This window comes from Melopsittacus undulatus, chromosome 3, assembly GCF_012275295.1.
Source record: "Melopsittacus undulatus isolate bMelUnd1 chromosome 3, bMelUnd1.mat.Z, whole genome shotgun sequence".
Classification (NCBI taxonomy): Eukaryota; Metazoa; Chordata; class Aves; order Psittaciformes; family Psittaculidae; genus Melopsittacus; species Melopsittacus undulatus.
Window position 1 is genome coordinate 16,229,480 of NC_047529.1, and position 21,845 is coordinate 16,251,324.

Genomic DNA, 21,845 nt, shown 5'->3' on the forward strand with positions numbered 1-21,845 from the left:
ATCCCAGGGATAATTATGGCAAAGAATATCCCTGGTTTTCTGCTTCAAATAATATTACAATTGTAATTTCTCAACAAGATCACTCATGTCTCATGGCACATCAATCTGAAATCTGGCATGAGGGAATAAGAAGAGTTAGATAGACCATGGTCCAAATGAGTGTATAGCAGATTCATTCCTTTATTTGGAGGGAAGCCAAGGATTATTCAAGCTGACAGTCAAGACATCAAAGAATATGTCAAGGTAAAATATGCTAAAGCCATCACGACACGTACACAGCCAGGAGCAGGAGCTGTTAATTGACTACAGAATGCTCAGTTCAGACTCCTGCTCATCTCTGAAGCAGAGAGCAGGTCCCCCTGCAAACACAGCAAAGTAACAAATGTCTTCTTTTTTTCTTTCTATTTCTACCTAAGGGCAGACAATTTGTCAGCATCTCCCATCTAAGCCAAGCATCTGTACAAGGTAAGACTCTTAGCTCTGTTACTGTTTTCTTTGCCTTCCCGTGGGGGTTTGCAAGGTGGTGGTCCCCCAGCAGCAAGTCTTGAGAGCAAGCCGTCATGTCTCAGGCGTGTGGTTTCTGTATCTGTAGCACTGGCAGGCGGGGAGTTTATCAGTGTGCCTTGGAAGGTTTAGTTTACATCACTGACTGTAGCTGCCAGTTTCCCCTGCTCATCAAAGAAATTAAGAGGGAAAAGCACTCCTTCACTGGTTGAGCAAAGTGAGATCTGAGACATCAACTGTGTGAGATTTCTCTGTCTGCTGCCCTGTCTGTAGCGCGACAACTTCTGGATGATGTATCCAGCCAGCTGAAAATTTCAGAGGAAATAGCAGGCATCAGAAAACCCAGAGAGACAACAGAGAGAGCAAGAAGAAAGGAAAGAGTATAAAATAAGGATGCGCAGAGCCCCTGCTTGGAGACTGTTTGCTGGCTTCATCTACCTCTGCAATTATCTGCAGGTCGCAGATGGTGGTTGGTAAATTATTTCCTTTTAGCAGGAAAACCTCGGCTACCTCTGCCCAGCTCCTGACAACAACTTGTATATGTTTCTGTTTAAAGACATTTTGCAGATTAAGGACAGAAAGAGAGAATTAGAAGAAGGCAAAAAATAGTGGAAGCTTGGAAGAAAGCAGTTAGCAACACACAGAAGTTCCCAATGTGACAAAAGTGTAGTTTAGTGGAGACAGGGTATGAGTAAAGGATGATGAGGGAGTTTCTGCCATGGGGCAGACATAGGAACTCCTGCAAAGTCGGAATGCTTTTCAGAACTGACATTTGTTACGGGCCAAATTTCTGGGACGTGTAGCTCCTCAACCATGTGAATCAGGTGTGTTTCCATGGGAATTCCTTCTTTTTCAAGAAACCATGTTTTCTTTGGCAAAATTGTTTTCACGACATGCCGACACATTCCTAAGCGGCTGTGCTCTCCTGCCTCCACAACTGAGCCCGCACTGCCAGTTTCACAGGGTTTTTATCAACCTCCTCACTGTGGTGGGAAGCACAACAGAAGGTGGCTTTTACTTCTGCTTCATGCCAGAAGGCAGAAGTGGAAAGATGCTATAAAACACATAAAGCACCGTGTTAGCCATTTTCAGCTCTCAAAAATACTTTGGCTTGTAAGGTTCAGTTCCAGTTTTGGAGGAATATTCACACTGACAGGCTGGGGCACTTCTTATTTTTCTCTGCCAATGCCTGAGCTTACAGAAATGATGCTTGCTATATCTGATTCTGTCCTCTGTGGCAAAATGGGCTGATAGGAGCCATGCAAGATATTTGAGATATCTACTGTATTGTCAAGAAAGAAGGAAATCCAATTGAGTAGATAGAGAAAGCACAAAATCCAGACAATTCAATCATACAAAAAAGTCAAAAAGCTGAATTAAATTTTGTGGGAGCAGTTCAAATTCAATGAGGCAAAATTATTGACTACGGAAGTGTGGCATGGAATCTAAAATGAATACCTTCTTTTTCCCTTGTTTTCTTGTGTTGTTAGGCGGTGGTGGGTTGCTTTTCTTTTTTCTCTGAATTCTTGGCATTTTGATTTTTTTTGTCTGATCTCAGTGTCACGGAACTTGTTTCACAGTTTCAAGTTTTCACACCACTGTATCAGAAATCATGTATTTCTTTTATATTAGCCCAACAAAAGCCTAATTCTTCCTGATGTTATTTATCTTAATAGAAATAACACAAAGGCAAGCAAGGAGTGCCAAGCTCTGGACTCAACTGAAGTGCTGGCAGCATTGCCAATTAACTTTCCACTTGGGGTGGGTTCTTCCATCCTGTGAGTCTCTCATTCATCTTAACATGGTTCCCTAAGCACTTGTGATGTGTTTACAGTCAGTTCTATATCTGTATAGCGTCAAAACTTATGTTTAATTCTGCACCTCTAAGGCCCCCAGTACAGCAAAATCCTGTCCCAGGATGGTGGTCCCCAAACCCAACAGCTCCAGTGCTACAGCTGCTGCTGTTCGATTGCATTGGGTAGATAAGACGTAGCAGATAGGAAGAATAACCCTGCCCTTGCTCTGCAACTGCTCACAGCTGGATTTCAGTACTGCTGATAGAGGGAGTTGGCTGGTTTGGGTGCTTGTCCTCAGGTATTATAATAAGCTGTAACAGCAAAAAGAGTTGGTCTCTTTGCAATGTCATTTCTTCTAATTGAGAAACTGCAGCTTCTACCTCTTCCCTTGATTTTGGCTAACCATAATATGAATAGGACTGATTTTCAGGGGGTGGGAGCTTAGCATGCTCTTGAAATTGAAGTCTTTTGAGACATCTGAAGATTATCATCGAATCTCTTAGTCTTTTCTATTGCTGCTCTCTGAATATGGATTTGAGTTTGAAAGGAATGTTGTCAGAAATGTGGCCTTGAGCTTCATTGGGAAAAGGAGGGATTGTTTCTACTGAAAAGGCTGATTTATCAGCAAGAAATTAAAACTTCATTAAAAATGGGCACTTCTAATCAAAAACAAGAAAGGGAAGAAAATAAGAGGGAATTACCCAAAATATTCAGATTTTCTAACAAAATGTTATGAGTTTTGGTCTGATACAATCGGCTGTTGGCATAATCTACCCCAGGGAATTGGTGGACTCTCCAGCATTGGACACTGTTAAGATTCAGCTGGACAGGGTGCTGGGACATCTAGTCTAGGTCATGCATTGCCCAGAAAGGTTGGACCAGATGATCCTTGAAGTTCCCTCCAACTTGGGATTCTGGGATTCAGTGATTTTATATCAAAACTAGAAATTATCTACAAAAAAAAAAAAATCAGTGTCAAAACACAAGGCAGAAGAACCTTCTGCAGTGCAAGTCTGGATGTCCCAGGAGACATCTCCTATGCTGTCACCCCTGGGCTTGTAGACCATCTGGGAGATGCAACATTTGTTGTCATTTACCCCATGACCATCATAGCATGCCTATAAACCAGCTAGTGGCCCTTTGGGGAACTCCAGCACAGTCTCAGCCTGCTCCATAGCCATGAGACATTGCAAAGACCCTCCATTCACAACAGGGCAGAAGACTGGTTGAATCATTTCTATTAAGCCATCAAACTGGCACTCAGCCTATGCAAACCGGGCTAGTATCTAACTTTCTTGACAGCAGCTCTGAGCCAAGAGGTATTTGGCTCACAATCAAAGCCTCTGGGCTGCTAGCATTATCTGCAAAGCAGTCACTCCTTGCAGCCCCGACGGCTTCTCTACTGTAGAGTCACTCATGACCTAACTTGATCAAATAGGCCAAGAAAGTATTATCGATGCTGTTTCTTAGCAGGGTGACAGGCTCTGAGACAGGAAGAGTTACTTTCATCATGAGACGGCAAATCTTGCTGGCTTGAGCAGAGAGAGCTTTTCTTCTGGCTCACTTAAGTGCACACTGTTTCTCAGCATGCATTTTGAGTAGGGGATAAGAGGTGATCACAGTATGTTTTCAACATATAAAACCTTTTCATCCTTAGTGTATTTGCTTTGTTTTTTTACATGTACTTTTGTCAGTTGCTTCAAGATCAAACCTACATTTTTCATTTCATCTCTTGGGATACGCAGCCATTCTGTGCTTGAAGATATTTACCCATTTGCTTCTGTTTTTCAAAGCAAAAGTGTGACCACTGCATTAGGTTACTTCCAAGAGGAGCAGGAAGGTGCACATGGATGAGCATGTTTGTTGTGGACGCTTTGCAGAAGGCACATGTCCAAAACCCGTTCACGTCAGAGAAGCTGTGTGATAAGAACTTTCTCCAGGAAGCAACTAGAGTTTGGGTCCATCACTAATGTCAAACTCTCTGAGATCCCTTAAAGGGAAACCCCCAGCTGTGCAACCTATTTTAAGGCTGCAAAGCACTCTCCCTTGTGACTGATCATCCTATTCCCCGTACACAGGGGAGAGTGAGGCTCTGCTCACGGGGAGAGTGAGGCTCTGCTCAAACCTCTCAAGGATCTCCAAGTTCATACTAAAGGGAACCGCTCAGAGCTTCAGTTTACAAAGCTACATCTCCTCTCACACTGACCCTTTCTCCTCCCTCCCAGTGGAGGCCTTGCACAGACACAAACCCCAAGCTGCCCCAGAGACATGTTATCTCGCAATGACAAAGGGCCAGTCTGGCGCTCTTGCTGGTGGCATTATTTGTAAAGGTCACACAGAGACTGTGGCTTGACAGTCGGTTTTGAAAAATGCTAATAATTCATTGCTCTCACTGCATTAATCAGGCTCTGTAAGAGCTAAAGCCTTTCTGCAGCAAATGGCCTCCTTTTCTTACCTTTTTACTTTTCTTTCTACTTTTTCTTTTCCTTTTGTTTTTTTTTTCCTCTTTTCACCTTTTTTCTTTTTTTTTTCTTTTTTCTCTAGTTCTATTTTTTTAATTTTATATTTATATCTTTTTTCCTCCTTTTTCTTTTTTCTTTGCCTTTTTCTTTTTCCTTTTCTTTCCTTTTTCCTGTTTTCCTTTTTCTTTTTCTTATTCTTTTTCTTCTTTCTTTTTCTTTCTCCTTTTTCTTTTTTTTGTTTTTTCTTTTTCATTTTTCTTTTTCTTTTCTTTTCCTTTTTCTTTTTTGTTTTTCTTTTTCCTTTTCCTTTTTATTTTCCCTTTCTTTTTCTTTTTTCTTTTTCTTTTTCTTTTTCTTTTTCTTTTTCTTTTTCTTTTTCTTTTTCTTTTTCTTTTTCTTTTTCTTTTTCTTTTTCTTTTTCTTTTTCTTTTTCTTTTTCTTTTTCTTTTTCTTTTTCTTTTTCTTTTTCTTTTTCTTTTTCTTTTTCTTTTTCTTTTTCTTTTTCTTTTTCTTTTTCTTTTTCTTTTTCTTTTTCTTTTTCTTTCTTTTCCTTTTCCTTTTCCTTTTTCTTTTATTTTTCTTTTAATCTTCCTTTTCTCCTTTTTCTCCTCTTCCTCCTTCTTTTTTACCATTGCTTTTGGCTTGATTTCTGTGCTCATGTGCACGTGCCGATCCTCTTATAAAGTCTGATCTGTCCCAAAATAGCTGCTCATTTCTGCTTCAGTAGCTGTGAGCATGCAGAGCACATGTGAACAGTTGCACAACGTCTCCAAGAGCAGCACTGGCACAACCCTGGCATGCAAATGCCGCGATGCAGCTCCATCCCACAGAGATCTGCCCTGGGGTGGGTTTGCACATACCAGGCAGCAGCTTTGCCACACACAGCAAGGCTCACATGCACCAGAGAGACAAAATCCATTTTGCTATGCCCAGATCACCCAGTATGGCTGGAATAAAAGCAACATGATAGGGCAGGGGATGGAGATGCACACTTGCTCACAAGCCTCGGTCCAGGTGGGTTACAAGTGAAATGGGAGACACAGAGCACTGGTTTTGTGGTCTGGAGCACCTCAAGCGCTTTGGGGCCAGGGAGGGGGAAAGGGATCCTGGAGTATCCGCCACCCCTGTGGGAATTTCAGCTGAGCAGAATGGCTACGTGTGATAGAGGTGCTGGGTCAAAAGCAGCAGCATGACTTAAATGTGGTGGCACACCTGCAAGGGATGTAAAGGGATGGCAGGATACTGGCATAGTCTAGAGTAGCTGAAAGGAGAGTTAAATCCCAGCAATGGGCTCAAATAACAGAGGTTGAGATGACTTTATACCTTTTTCAATCAAGAAAGCCTCATCTTTTTGAGTCAAATCCCAGAGCCACTCTGGGGAATGCTACTACAGCAGTTTTCATTTACAGCCATGTAAAACTCAAGCCAAACACTGACAGGTTATTTATGATCCTTCTTATTCTACAAAAACCTTTTTTTCTTGTTGACACACTGGGTTCTGTGGATAGGGGTATCTGGAGTGCTTTAAAAACACATGCACAGGAAACACTTCAGTGAATCAGTGTTAGTCCCTGGGCAGAGGTTGTGGCTGGCAGGAAAGGTGGGCTGGTGGAAAGCTTGGCTTTTGAGGGGACAGGGCAGGGGACAGCCCCTGTGTGTGTGTGGGTGAAATGCTCTTCCATACACCTGGGTGTGCATCACCCATCTGGCAGGGAATTCAATAGTGCTAGGTTTGAGGATGCTTCTGCTTCTTTCAGATAACGTGATTGTGATCGCACTGTATGATTTTCCTGCCTCAAGTGACCGTGACCTGCAGCTGGTCAAAGGGGAGAAACTCCAAGTCCTGTCTAAGTAAGTGATCTACTGCCAGAGGGAGGTTCAAACATGGGCATGGTGAGGCTAGGGAAGGGGGTATCTTGGGGTCAGACATCAGTTTGAGCTCACCAAAGCTGAGCATGAGTCATATCTTTGCTCCAGAGTGTGACTATGGGTACCCTTTTCTCCCTGCAAAGTGGGGAAGGTGACACTTCCATGGGTTACAGATACTATGGGGTTGGGCAGTGTCCCTGGCTGGGACTTTGGGACCTTCTTCACTGCTGGTGTCCATGAGCGCAGAAGTAGCGTAAATTACAACAATAACCGAGCTCCTGTTTCATGTTTCGTGCTGATGGTGCTTTTGCAAAGGATGTGGGTTGGGTGTAGTCAGAGGAAAGGACAGAATTGAGCCAGAGAGGCGTGTGGTTTCATTTCAGCTTCTTCTCGACTGAGAAGGGGGACAGACAGTCTATCTGGCTGGAATATAACAGGGCAGAGGTGGGCTTGGGTCTCCCCGTCAACAGATCCTGTAGGGCTGCTCCATCCTTGACTGCTTTGCGAGGTGGCCTCCAGAGGGATAGCTCTCAAACAGATGCTGTATGCAGCACAGTATCCAGCAGAAAAAGGAAGAAGCAAAAAAACAATCCCCCTATGCAAGAGACAAAATAACCCCATGGTGACCCAGATTTCTCTCCTCTCACATGGGGCACGTAGCAGAGGTTTGAATCTGTGATCACACTTCGTTCACTCTGCATTCATGGAAAGAGTCTCTCACCTCCAGAAGTCCCTGAGAGACCAACAGTCTTCAGCCTGGTGTTGGTCATAGGAAATTGAGGGAGACCTGTACTGTGGATTAAGGAGCCCTAGTCTGTTTGTAGTGCTCGAAACCCCATAAACCATGCTGTCACCACAGCCTTAGCTTGTCGTGAAACCTCCTCTGGGCACTCAAGCTTTTTCTCCTGCTTGCTTTGCAGGGAAGGGGACTGGTGGCTGGCAAAATCCCTCAGCAGCGGCAGGAAAGGCTACATCCCCAGTAACTTCGTTGCACAAGTGGACAGCTTAGAAGAGGAAAAGTAAGTGCAAAAGCTTGTGAATGGCTAACAGTGGTGCAGTGCCCTGTCTCTCAGCAAGAAATGGGAACAGCTTTATTTGATGTTGGGAAGGTGTCACTCCTGAGCTGGATTGCAGGATGCTGCTCAGGAGAAGCTTTAAGCACCATATGGGTGCAGGGCAGGAGGGAAATGAAGTCACTATGGGGGAAGTGAGCAAAGACTCCTGTCCCATTAATTGCACCCACCACAGAAAACAAGGGTTTGGAGGAAGAACATAAAGGTATGTTTGCACTGTCAAATTAGCAGTGTCAGGAAACATCCTCTGGTCCCATACACAGTGTTAAACTTCTCAGCCTCTAAAAGGGCATCTGCATGTAAATTAGAAATCCCTTGTGAGAAGGTGCATTGTTCCAGGTCTTGGATATGCCAGGGAGCACGCCAACTGTTTAACAGGGCAGACAGCTAAGTGCCAGTGCCCAGACTCATAGCCTGGTGCTATTTGTTTCACTAGCCCAGATGCAGCCTGCCTGTTTGGCTTCCTGCAAGGAGGATGGTAAGAAAGACTGAACCAGAAGGGTTTATTATGCCTATAACACAAGCAGCAGAAGAAATTGTTTCCATGACTTATTCTCCTCTGTGGCATTCAGCTATAAATGATCAGTCCTACTTACAAGCTCTGCTTGGAGGGACCCAACTACCACTGAATTCAGCATTTAGCAGCACATAGAAATGTGGTTGGGACATAAATGCTCTTTGTACCCAAAGGGTATATTTAAACGGCTGTGGGCACCCTGTGCTCAGCCTACAGCACATGTGTCTGCTTTATACATAGCCTGCCAGGGCACAGCTCAAGGTTCACCCACTTTCCAGATGAGCTCTGGGCCCTTGTGTGCCTCAGAGCTGTTCTCTGGATTAGCTTGCACCGCTCTCACATATGGGGCACTGCATGTACAATCTACTCTCTGCTCTGGCTGAATTGCTAGGCTATGAAACAAGCCCAGAGTCACCAAAATCGGACATTAATCTACTGAAAACAGCCTATTGCTGCCACTTTCCAGCAGATAAAAAACTATTTGCTGATAAAAATAACCCTCAGAGTGTAATGGTAAAAAAAGAAAAATGAAGTAACTAGAAAGAATTTTATTAAGATCTTTTCCTCTTCAAGCAATGATTTTGCCTTTGTTTTTCTGTTTCCCAGGTGGTATTTTAAAGCTCTGAGCAGAAAAGATGCTGAACGGCTGTTGTTGTCTTCTGGTAACAAAGTTGGCTCTTTCCTTGTCCGAGAGAGTGAAACCAGCAAAGGTGAGATCTGCAGAGCAAGGATAACTCCTCATTATTGCTATGGCTGGGAAGATCCTTCAGACCTGAGCTGTGAGTTCAGCTGTGTCAGTGGTTCTTAGATCTGGCTCAGCAGAACATTGCTTGCAAGGCTCAGGAGGGCTGGAGAAGTGTGCTGAGGGTTTGGAGGACAAAGATTTGCTCATGGTGCCACTTGTGTGTGTAGTTCAGGCTGTGGTAAGGGTGGCTCTTGCCACCACAGGTTGTGGGACAGATGCAGTAGCACAGATAAGCAGGAAACTGAAGAAATTGTAGTTTTTGGCAAATAGAGATACTTTAATGCACTCTGGAAGAAGCTTTTTTCCTGTTTGCAGTGGAAGCTTGCAGGATTTTGGAAAAGCTCTTTTGGTAGAACATTTTCCCAGTGGAAACATATTTTTCCTGATAGTCTGTAGCCAGGAGAATTGATGCAAACCAGAACTTTCAGAAGCAGACTGGCTGAAGCAGAAAAGGTGGAATTCATCCACTTTCCTTCCATACGAAGACATAACTCAATGAGGATGGAGAGGACAGAGCATTGTGGTCACTTCTCTTGGACAGTGGACATAGCTATTAACCATAATAATTAACTGTGTAACTGCAATTACTTTGTTCTGTGCTGTTAATCTGAGGACAGTCTGGAAGCTAGTTTAGGTTGTCCGTCCAGTGCATGCAGCACTGCCAAGTCCACCACTAAGCCATGTCCCTAAATGCCACATCTACATGTCTTTTAAATAACCCTATGGATGGTGACTCAACCACCATGCTTAGAAACAAGCCTCTTCAATGTTTCCTGACTGAATGTTCCCTAAAAATTTTGAAAGCTGCAAATCCTCATGGAAAGCATCCCTCCTACTTGGCAGCAGTGTTAGGTTTACAGTTGGACTTGATGATCTTAAAGGTCTTTCACAACTTAAATGTAACACATGCTATGCACAATCCCAGCAGACACTCATGCACACTATCTGAGGGTCTGGGAAGGAGTGAGGCCCTCTTGTCCGCACATGATCCATGTCTTTGTGGCATCTCTAGAGGCCACACATCAATGGGATCTGACTGTTCCCTTTCACCCCTACACTTGCTCAGGACAATTGTCCCCTACTTCTGCTGGCCCCAAGCTGCACACAGAGGATGAAATCATTCCCTGCAGTTCTCTGGAGTGTGGATAGGTCTAGGGCACACAGGGCTTGGACAGAGGTGGTGGAGTCTGGAGATTCAAGGAGAAACAACCAAGCTGGACCCAATCTTTAATTCCTGATCTCTGCTGTCCAGAAGCAGACTTGGCTGGAGGTGTGTGATACTCTGCATTAGCAGATGTGGCCTGTTCCACTCCATGAAAATCCAGTGTTAGTCCTAAATGTTCAGAGATCATCTCTGCTCTGAAATGTGAGTCTCACCTGTGTCTTGTCTGATATTTAGTATTCTGTCTTAAAATACAGCTGTTATTCCTTCAAACACCTCATCCTTTGAATCCTCCTATGTGACTAGCTATTACCTGAATACCCTGTGCTTTAGACTGCCTGAATGGCCGTGGTGACATCATTTGATCTGCCTTAACCACAGCTTCCTCCTTTCTAAAGAGAAGGGGCAAAAGAGACACCCCTCTTTTCCAAACGCGCCATGAAGTTGAGGTCACTAATGATGCATCTGTGACCCACCATGAGATGTCCAGAGCAATGCTATGCCTGCCCTTCCAGCTCCACAGGTTCTTCCTGTTTTCATGCTCCACCATCTATATTTTCATTCACTTTGCACCAGCAACACTTGACCTTCAAGGCTGAGCACCGAGTTGAGCTAAGGGCATTACCCCTACAGCTGTATGCATCGCAGGGTGGTTGCCTCATATTGGTTTGTCTCAGCCACCATGGGATGCATTCTGCACCCTGCCTAAGAGCAGCACCTATTCATAACCCATCCCAAGCAATGTCTCATTTTGCTAAAGATTAAAGACACACAAATTCTGCAACCCAGGGGCATTGTAATCATGGGTGGGAAGCTAGCCTTGCTGAAGGAAAGGCTTGTGAAGGAAATACACAAATCTTCCCCTCAAGTAATACTCGTTCTGAAACCTGCAGGAGTACAGTCCTGGCTTGCAGCAAGACTGCTGTGTCCATGCTCCCAGCAGGAGAGATCTCAGAGCTCAGCTGCTGTATTCAGCTGAGCTCCTGTGTTTCCCATAGGGAAGGAGTTAAGACCCTGATGAGACCTATACGAGCAGGACATACCCCATGTGCTGAGACTTGGCCTGAGATGCAGACATCAAAATGCAGATACTTCACATGGCAGTTGCCTGAACTCCCGCCATAGCCAGTGGGGCTTGATTTGGTTGCCAAAACCTGAACATCTTAGGGTCATCTTCAGCTTCTCCACCACGAGATGTGGTTTTGCACCATATCTGCCAAGCCCATGCAGATGTCCCAGAATACAGTGCCTGACTCACATGTTTAGGTGACTGAGTCAACCCTCAGTAGGATGCAAAGCTGAATCTCACCCTTTACATCTTCTGTTGCTCTATTCCACACAAAACCTGCCATGCTTTGAAAGCAAAGAACCTGAGACCCCTTGCAGGATGGTTCAGGGATCCCAGACCCGGAAGAGGAGGGTCTGACACCGAGAACTGCCCAGGGCAAGATTTGTTTGTGCTCTGAGCTGGTGTGGAGCCCAGGTCTGTGTCAGGATGCGATGCAGGGCTGTGGGACACATGAATGACCCTTGTGGCTGAGGAGCTAGAGCTCCTTCTGGCTATCACTGGGGGATATTAGTCCTGCCATGTGTCTGGCTCCACTTAACATCATTCTTTTGCAGCTGCTCCTGGGAGAAGAGAGAATTGAAGCTTTTCAGCCACAGTGCTTTGGCTTTAGATTGCAGCTCCCAAGGGAACTGTAGCGGTCCATGGTGAATGACAAGGAAAGCTTTACCACACTCACTCCAGCAAACTAAACTCTGACTTGGGGTAAAATACAGTCATTAACTCTAATGACAGAATAAGTATTCACTTTGAGAGTAGACAGCTGATAGATTGGGCTGGAAGGTGTCTGGAGCTCCTGTCACTGCTGCATGCTGTGCATCACTGGGGTCTGAAAAGGAGGAGAGCAAGCGTTTGGGTGCAACCACACTACCAGACAGACCAGGTCTCATCTTCTCCTGACTCTCAGCCCACATGCACTCCCTTGTACATGTGTTAGTGCTTAATTCCTGCCCTCCCTTCTGCAGTGCTGTCTGGTGTCAGCGCAGCTGGGTTCACACCACGTTTGTCTCTTTCCTCTACCAGACCTTGCCTTGTAAAAATCAAACACATACCCTAAGCCACATCCCAGTCATGCAAATCACCCTCCTGGGCTTGGGCCATAGAAGCTCAGATCTGATGGGCTGCGCATTATTTCAATCATTTTGAAATCAAAATAATGTCAGCATCCTCAGCAACAATCTTCTCCAGGCTGTTCAGCTGTCCAGCCTGGAGAAGAGAAGGCTGCATGGAGACCTCATAGCAGTCTTTCATTATCTGAAGAGGGCCTATAGGGATGCTGAGGAGGGACTATTCATTAGGGACTGTAGTGATAGGACAAGAGGTAAGAGGTGAAAACTTAAACAGGGGAAGTTTAGATTGGACCAAAGGAGGAAGTTCTTTACTGTTAGGGTGGTGAGGCACTGGAATGGGTTGCCCAGGGAAGTTGTGAATGCTCCATCCCTGGCAGTGTTCAATGCCAGGTTGGATGAAGCCTTGGGTGATATGGTTTAGTGTGAGGTGTCCCTGCCCATGGCAGGGGGGTTGGAACTAGATGATCTTTCCAACCCTAACTATTCTATGATTCTATGAATAATAAACATTAATAACAAAAATAGTTTTGCACACATAGGTACCACAGATGAGCCGGAGGGGCTCTGGGACCTAGTGCTAGGGAGTGTGAATGTGGCTGATCAACTCTAGCAGGACTTGTGCTGAGCACTGTGGACAGAAGCCCTAGCAGCATCTCTCTGCACCCACCAGGGACCAACGATCACTCCTCGGGAAAGATATCCTTAGCTCAGTAGTGAACTTTGGTCACTGAGACATAGGCTGCAAAAATGAGCCATACTTTTACCCTTCCCTTGAATTTGTTCTTTCCCATTGAAGATTCTTCAGGGCTGCATCTGGGACATCGAGCTACAGGACTGATAGAGCCAACTGGGTTTGTCTTCTGCCTGACACTCATGGTGAAAGAAAGAATTTCATCCTCTGCTGAGAAGGCCCCCACCACACTGAGGCTGTGTGCTTCCAGTCTTCAGGTTCCCTGGATCTGCATTTAATCCAGCAGATCTTCCTTGAACATTATGCCACCTTATCTCCCAGTCTGGTATCTGTCCTCCAAAATGACTCCTAGTGCTTGGAAAAATTTTAGACCATCCCAAATTCTGCTTGTAAAGATTTTTAATCATAGAATCTTAGAATAGTTAGGGTTGGAAAGGACCCTAAGATCATCTAGTCCCACCCCCCCTGCCATGGGCAGGGACACCTCACACATGTCACCCAAGGTTCTGTCCGACCTGGCCTTGAACACAACCAGGGATGGAGCATTCACAACCTCCCTGGGCAGCCCATTCCAGGGACTCACCACTGCAACAAAGCAAATATCCACAGAGGTGATTTTCTTCTGTTACATTTAAAACAGAGGTTTGCAGCCCCAGTGTAAGGAACTGCTGGTGCTGCTATGGAGAAACAGCAGCAAGTGAGAGTTATGTCTTAGTAGATTTTCTCCTCAAGGTCAGGATTATGGTTTCAGAGTCCCTGTGGAAGGCCCCGCTTCTGCTTATGATCCTACATGACAGATACATACTTTTTAACATAAAAAGCCTTGCCTTTTCAAGCATTAGAAAGGCAGCCTATCTACCCGGGTGACGTATTAGACTTCTAATAGCCCAGCAGGCTTGTAACAGCTTACTCCGGAAATATGATCCAGACAAAGGGAAAAAAAAGAATCTCTGCTAAACTGCACTGAAATTGACACTGACATAGGCTGGAAGTTGCTGCTCTGTAGCAACACCTAGTGATGTTTTTGTGTACAAAAACCCCAATCTTATGGTTCAGATTATAAACCCATTACAAGGAGAGAACAGCAGGTTGCAGTTGCAGATCATTAAGCAGCTCCCTTGAGGTCAAAAGGCACATAAATCTAGATGTGAATCTCTGTATGTGGTTTACCCACAGTCACAAGTTTATGGCTGAGCAAGACAATTCTCCTGAGTCTCCCTTCTGTACTTCCCAGGTAAACCCCTGACCTTGGCATAAGGGTTACAGTGGATAATAGGATTACAGGGACCTTGGATGATGCTGAGAGGGAACACATATCTCTTGACCTTACCTCTCCCACCAACTGAAACCCTGTTTGTGCTGGCAGGGTGGTTCAGCTCCTCGTTTCTACAGGCTGGTGAGACTACAGTCACTTGTTTCACCCAGATGAGGTGATGCTGTTGACAGAGCTCAGATGGGAGATACGGAGCTGTGGCAGAACTATCACAACCGAAGAAATATCTGATTGCTCTGGCTGGAGATGTGCTGTTGATCGATATTGATTCCTTGGGGCTGCTGGCCAAGGATTAGGCAGGTTTTATGCAATGAAGCCTCTACAGGACCAGTTAAGCTCTGATGAACCTTTATCTTCCCCACCTGTCTTGGAGAGAGGGAAGATTGTTGCTTTGCAGCCTGGGAAGGCAACAGCAAGGGCTGAAAGAGGTATCTGTAGCTGTAGGCTGGGAGGTAGCTGGTCCCTGGGTAGGGTTCTGCGTGTCCTTACAGTTCTTTCTTCTGCTTATTCTCCAGGTGCTTATTCCTTGTCTGTGAGAGATAGCGACTCTGCTCATGGGGACATCATCAAACACTACAGGATCCGCTCCTTAGATGGTGGGGGGTATTATATCTCCCCCAGGACAACTTTCTCCAGCCTGCCAGAGCTAATCCATCATTACAGCCGTAAGTTGGGTTTGTCTCTTAGCAGAACATGGCCATGTGGGTAGAGGGAGAACAGGCTTAGTAGCCAGCACCACCACTCCATTGACTCCCATGGGACAGGTGTCTTTCTGCAGCAGAACTTGGGCTCCCATGTCTTGTTTTTCATCCTAGAGCATTGTGAGGGTGAGCTCTATCCCCAGACCTATAGCCAGAGAGTGTTTTCCATCAGGAAAGAGATGAATGCTGAAGGGATATGCAGGAGGGATATGCAGGAGGGATGCTTGGAAAGTAGGGTTTGGAGAATTTACCCCTCTGAGGCTCCCTTTGAGCTTTCTCCTTTCTCTGGGTCCATTCTGCATCCCTTGATCCCTGTGGCTGAAACATTTGTGTGTTTGTGGAGATTTCCCATGGGTTGACTTCTTCCTGGCATGTGTAGATGGAGGAGGAGGTTAGCTCTGCCTTCCCATTGAAATACCCTCTGCTTTGTCCTCACACAGAGAAAGGGGATGGCCTGTGCCAGCGCCTCACAACTCCCTGCATATCCCTGGTTCCCCAGAGACCCTGGGCACAGGATGAATGGGAGATCCCACGGGAGTCTCTGAAGCTTGTGAAGAAACTTGGCAGTGGGCAGTTTGGGGAAGTATGGATGGGTAAGTATAATTCCCCCCATTCTAGGAAAAAAAATATATAAACAGAGAAGGTGGGAAGCCCTCTTTCCCTAAGACAAAACTAGTTTGGGCATGGGGATCCTAAAGTACGAACACAATTTTATGGGTACACACACAACAACAGATGCTGTATCCATGGGAAGGAACAGAGAGACTGTGTTTGCATGGATCAGTGGTCGAGCAAGGGTCTTTCAGGCTAGATACATGTGATTGGTGTTGAAATAACTATATACTCATCTCCTGAGACATGATCTCATTATTCCTGGGAATCCTGGGCTCGGCTGTAGCATCCTCAGTTACACACAGCAGGGTAGCTTGGTGACATTATCCCACTTTTTCTGCTTCCCTGTCCCACTTTATAACCTAGATCTGAATCCCTTATGCCTTCCTGCCCACTGCTAATCAGTGGCAGAGGAAGTGGGGTGAGGTCAGCTTCCTTTGCTGTTCTCTTTGTGGTTGTCTGTCACCGTGGCAATTGAGATTTTGGACAGGGCGAGGCTAAGTCTACTGGTGGACTGCAAAGTCCTGGCTTTTCTATGGCATTTGGATTATGAGAACACAGATAGTGGGGAGCCCCAGGGGTTTTGTCCAGAGTCTTGCAAGGCTGGGAGGACTGTGTGAGGATGGGCTCATTGCATGGGTGTCTGCAACCCAGAGCAGGGATGGTCCCCAATGAAGCCACACAGATCGATGGTTGTGCTGTGTTTGTCCATTCTCCTTTCATGCCTGCTGTCTGAGCCCACTGGCACTGAGTTTTACCATGTGTTTCTTTATGAGAGATTGAATGCTGTTGCTGTGTTTTTCTGCTGCCTGTTCCTTGTTGCGCAGCCTGATAGAGCCAGTAGAGAGGCCAAAATTCCTCAATGCATCATTATCTCTCTGCAGGCTATTACAAGAACAACATCAAGGTGGCTGTGAAGACCATGAAGGAGGGTAGCATGGATCCTGATGCCTTCTTGGCAGAGGCAAACTTGATGAAGAGGCTCCAGCATAACAAACTGGTCCGGCTATATGCGGTAGTCACGAAGCAGCCAATCTACATTGTGACAGAGTACATGGCCAATGGTAAAGAGGCTCATTGAGGTTTCTGTTGGGTTTCTGTAAAATCAGGTCAACGAGTTAGCTGATACCCTCATGCATAATAGGGGTGGGAGGAGGGCATTGTACCCTGTCTGTAAGCAAAAGGACTAAGTGATCCATAAGTCTGCTTCTAGTGCTGGAAGGGACTTTCTGGGTAATGAAATCCTGCTTCTTGAGGTCTTATATTTCAAAAGCTACTTCACAAGATGATGATGCTCCATTTGAAGAGGAAAGTTCTCCTCTCCACTGCTCCTCCAGGGAGTTTGTTTCGTATTTTCACTCCCCTCATGGTGAAATTGTCCTTTCTTTTGCTACTCTTTTCTATAAGGCTTTGAGTGATGAATGCCCAGCAGTCTGCAAAAAGTCTGTGCAAAATAAAGGGGGAAAATCACCTGTGTTTGCGAACTTTCCTAATGGAAGTTGTTCCAGCGACACCACTGTGATTCCTTGTATTTTCTCTAGGATGCAGGCAGATTTGCTGCATATATTCTGAGAAGCACCAGAGAAAGCAAATGTATAGGCTTAACTCTGAAGAGTTACAGCAGCCTCTCCTCTTTTGCAGGGTGTTTGCTGGATTACTTGAAGACGGAAGAAGGAAGCCAACTGAACCTCCCCAAACTCATTGATATGTCTGCTCAGGTCAGTGAACAGTCTCTGGGAAACAGGCTCAAGGCCACGATTTGTTATTGAAATGCTCCCAAGTCTGACAGAACGTCTATTTCACGGAGGAAAACAGCACCTCCTGGTGTGCTCTCTTAGGGTTTCTCTCTCAGCCCTCTTGTGTTGATGTGCGTGTCAGCTCAGCAATGCTCTGCTGGTCCTTAGGACAGACTCAGGGGAACTTAATGCAGTGCTACACAACTGGGGCTTGGTTTTTAGGTTTTGGGTTTGGTTTTGGTTTGTTTTTCTGGTTTGCTGAGCAGGAACTAAGTTTGCTTCTCTTTTTACCGAAAAGAGAGAAAAAGCTCAAGGGAGAGACTTTCAGGGTAGAGACATGATGGCTTTCATCAGTTTTTCCCTCCTGATGATTAGGCATAAGGGATGTTCTGATGCTCTGATCTGTGGATATTGCTTCTTATGAGAACAAACTTTGACTTTGTAGGGTTTATTCACTCTGAGCATACCCAGCCTGTAAATGTTAAAAGCTGCACCTGTGCTGTAACATTTTAGTCTAAAAGTGCATCTGAACTCAAACAGGTCAAAATCAGAGAAACCACAGAATGGCAGCATCTTGGCAACAAGTTGTACATGAAGGCTGAGATGGGCAAAATCACTCCACTTTGGTCCTAGTGGACAGAGTTTGGCTCCCCTCCTGTTGACAGAGTTTGGTTCACCCAAAGCAGAGATAGGCTAATTTTGGAAATACTGGAAAAAGGCCATGAAGCATCAGCATCACGGTTGAATGCAGCTATTCTGATGTGCAGGTCTGGCAGCAAACAATGTGTAAAGGCTGGCCACTTGGCTCCAGCAATCATACAGACCTATTTCATAGTGTATTAAAAAATGGAGAGTCTTAAGATTTGAGCGAACATTATATGGCAGCAAAAGATTTCACTTCTTGCTTTAACCCAGATGAAAATAATTAAATGCATTAAAGCAATGGCCCCATCTGCCATTTTTGTTTTCCTCTGCACCCATATGAAGTGAGCACAGGAAGATGTTTCAGTACCTTATCTGTACTGATAAATCTTCCTTATCTGCAGCTTTATCTTTGTGAGAGATTATGGGGCCAGCTGCATCCTCACTCTTTAGTATCTTTCCCTTAATTATTTCCTTCCTTCCTCTTTCTTTCTTTACCTCCCTACTTCCCTTCTCCCTTTTTCACTCTTTCATTCCTACTCTTTGTTTTAAACTCCTGATGCTAAGCAGAATGGTTCAAATCCATTTGTATTACAGACCCCTTGGTTTTAGTGAGATCATTACCACAGAGATTGGTTTGATGCATTTTGATGCAACGGGAAAGCGCCATAGCCAGAGCAACCTGCGCTCAGCTGTGGTCACAGGGGTGATGCAGAGCAAAGCTGTTGGCCAACATTATACCAAGCTTTGAGGCAGCGGCAGCAGAAGTTTGAGTACCCATGCTTTTGTATAACTCAACACTGAGAGTTGCATTGAGCATGTGGAGTAATGAAGCATTTCCAGGTAGGAGTGTGGAAGTGTCTGGGGAGAGGTCAGTGATCTTCCGTGTATCAGGCATGAGGTAGTAGAAGTCTGGTAACACACTGGCTGCAGGAACCCCTGGGAGAAACCTGTCCCAGGGCAAACTTGTGCACCCAAACCTCCTCTCTTAATTCAGGGCTGAAGCCTTGGATGTGACTACATGGCATGGCTTGAGCTGGCCAGAAACCCACTACAGTTGCCAAATAGTCCCCACAGGGGGCATCATCACTAGGGTTGAGCAGTTGCACATGTTCATCACCCCTCCATGGTCACCTGGGTACACTCACCCTGCACACCCCTTTCACATCCCTCTGTGCTCTTTGCAGCACCCTGGCCTGTGGTAGCTGAATGAGGACCAAACCCACACACCCCAGCAATGCAATAACCCACAGATCAGTCACAGATCATGGGATAGGAAGGATTTTGCCCATCCCTCAAGGCATGGGTGTCCATCAGAAGGACATCTTTCACCATTCCCCCTCCCACCAGCACCAACTCTGCAGGGCAGGGATTCCAACACTCACTGAGTAACTCCCAGGGGAGGAAGAGGAAAAGGGCAAGTTTGGGGCTATTTTGCAATCAGTTCATCTGTGGTGCTGGGCTGACATCACAGCCCAACAGACACGCAACCCTCTTGAGTGCAGTTTTGGATCCAATAGCATCTATCAGAGTTAAAATTAGACATCTCTGGGCTGATGCACTAGATCCTGTGGCCAGTCTCAAGGGTGCATACTCAAAAGCATCCTGGGCTGGAACGGGCCCATTGAAGGGTACTATCTCATTAACATCAGGACAGGAAATTACATCAATTCTTCCATTTTCCACTGAAGCAAACAGCACTGCACTGAAGGGGTGTTGACACAGGTTAGAAACACAGCACTGGAAAGTATGTGTTAGTATCCTGTTTAAAACCACATGTAAGTCTAGATGCTGATGTGAATCTGTATGGAGCGGAAAATAGCACTGCCCTCACCCACAGACACATAAAATCTTCAATAAGTATTAACTATTTTAGGAGAGGTTGCAAACATCCACTCACATAACCCAAATCTGAGACTCGACTGATAGAGCAACTTTGCAATCTCTGTTTTCTATATGTCCCAGCACCCAGCAATAAAGGATTGCTGTCATCATTTACAGAGGCCCATCACACGCCAGGCACCTCACCAGGGCTGCTCCCTGCTCCAAGGAGCTAAACACTGCAAGATGAGTTTGGGAGCAAGAATACCCCAAAGCAAAGTTTGGAGATGGTTAAAGAAGGCAGCGCATGCCCAAGACAGCAGATTTGTATTGGAATACTGTCTATCCGAGTCAGATTTTGATGGATATCTGGGTGTTCTGCTCTAATGTAGATCATGTAGGTATCAGTGGGGGGAATTGTTTTGTGTTCTGCGTCCTAGTCTGGATCCAGCACAGGAAAGAAAAACATCAGTTTCAGTTTTATTGTGGAGGAATCCCCAGGGGTTTCCTCCCCATCCCAAAGCAGAACAGTGAGGAAGAACAGAGAAGGCTACTGAAAAGCATCTAGTTGTCCTCCTAGACCTGGACTTTGCTGCTGTAGCTGAGGGATGGATGAGTTCTTTGAGAGTTTTTTTTTTAATTGGCATATTTAATCTGGGCTGTTTGTGATGAAAATACCAACTGGAGAGGAGAGTATTGTGGCAGAAACCAGGAATCCAGTGATGTGGTTTCAGATTTGCTTCAACTTTCTGTGTCTCATTGCAGACACAACTCAGGGCCATAACTTCTGAGCAAAAGAGGGAGTGATGCTTCTGTTCTGCTTGGCTTGTCTGCTTAAAGCTTTTGGTTGCCAGGTGTATGCTGGTAGAGCTGAGCATATTCACACATACATGGGTATACCTATTTATGTATGAATGTATCTGTCTGCCTGTTTATCTATCTGTCTGCTGATCCATCCATCCATCCATCCATGGAGCATGTATGTCTATGCCCATGGAGGCATATGAGCAACCCTACACACATGCTCTGCTTTTGTAAAGGTGGGTACCTTATCATGGGGAGGTGACTGATTAAGGCAGCCTCTTTCTTCTAGGTGGCAGAGGGAATGGCGTACATCGAACGCATGAACTCCATCCACCGTGACTTGAGAGCCGCCAACATCCTTGTCTCAGAAACACTTTGCTGCAAAATTGCTGATTTTGGCCTTGCCAGGATCATTGAGAATGAATACTTGGCACAAGAAGGTGGGTGTCGTTCCCAGCATTGCTTCACCAGCACATTGCCCCTATCTCTAATCCTGCTGCCATTAACACATGCCAGGATACAGGGTATCCAAGGGCTGGAACTAGGCACAGGGCACCCATCACTGCCAGTGAATGGCATGAGACCCAAGCCCCCATTGTTGCCATTGTCAGCACCCAGGCAGCAGGAACAGCAAGATAGAGAGCCAAATAATTGAGCCCTAGGAGAGGCAGCAGTACTTAGGGACAATAAAGAGCAAGTGAGGTTTGCAGATGGAAATGGGAAAAAAACCTTTTGGCAGTGTTTGGGGGAGTCCTGTTGAATCTCAGGTTGTGTCACTGCAGAAATTTGACCTCCACTAATGAAACCTGCTGCGTGTGCCTATGTGTTCTCAGTGAGTCAGTCCAAAGGGAAGGAAATAGCAGTGTAACTCAGTCACTGCACTGCAGAGGGAAGCTGGAGCCACAAGTCGGGACCTAATGGCAACTTCCAGATGTTCCAGGCAAACCCAGCCCAGACCAGTCCCTTCCATAACAGAGGGACAACTTACAAAACAGAGGAGAAGGTTGGCAGCTGGGCAAGTATTTCTCATCAGAACAAATACCTTGAGCATCTAAAGCAAACCGAACAAAAGGCACACAAAACCAGGCGTTCCCCATGTTAATGTGAAATCTCCTTATGACTCCACCTGTGAGGCCAAGCCACTTGCTTGGGAGGTGGACAGGAGAGCATGGCCATGATAAATGGCAGCTGGTTTGGCTGGTGCAGAGGTCCCGCTACAGCCATTTGACAACAGGGTTAAGTCTAATTCTTCTGCAGCAGCTTTTTCTCGGTGCTTACCTCTGATTCTAAGGTCAGTTAGG

General features: G+C 45.6%; 1 protein-coding gene across 1 annotated transcript in view; it reads left to right on the forward strand.

Annotated features, from left to right (window-relative positions):
* BLK (BLK proto-oncogene, Src family tyrosine kinase) overlaps positions 1-21,845 on the forward strand; it is a 34,381-nt gene that overhangs the window by 9,866 nt on the left and 2,670 nt on the right. Inside the window, exons 3-11 of the mRNA XM_005146403.4 lie at positions 417-465; positions 6,520-6,613; positions 7,552-7,650; positions 8,828-8,931; positions 14,744-14,893; positions 15,370-15,522; positions 16,426-16,605; positions 17,183-17,259; positions 20,834-20,984. Coding sequence (XP_005146460.3) covers positions 417-465; positions 6,520-6,613; positions 7,552-7,650; positions 8,828-8,931; positions 14,744-14,893; positions 15,370-15,522; positions 16,426-16,605; positions 17,183-17,259; positions 20,834-20,984 — 1,057 coding nt within the window. The remainder of the gene's footprint in view (positions 1-416; positions 466-6,519; positions 6,614-7,551; positions 7,651-8,827; positions 8,932-14,743; positions 14,894-15,369; positions 15,523-16,425; positions 16,606-17,182; positions 17,260-20,833; positions 20,985-21,845) is intronic.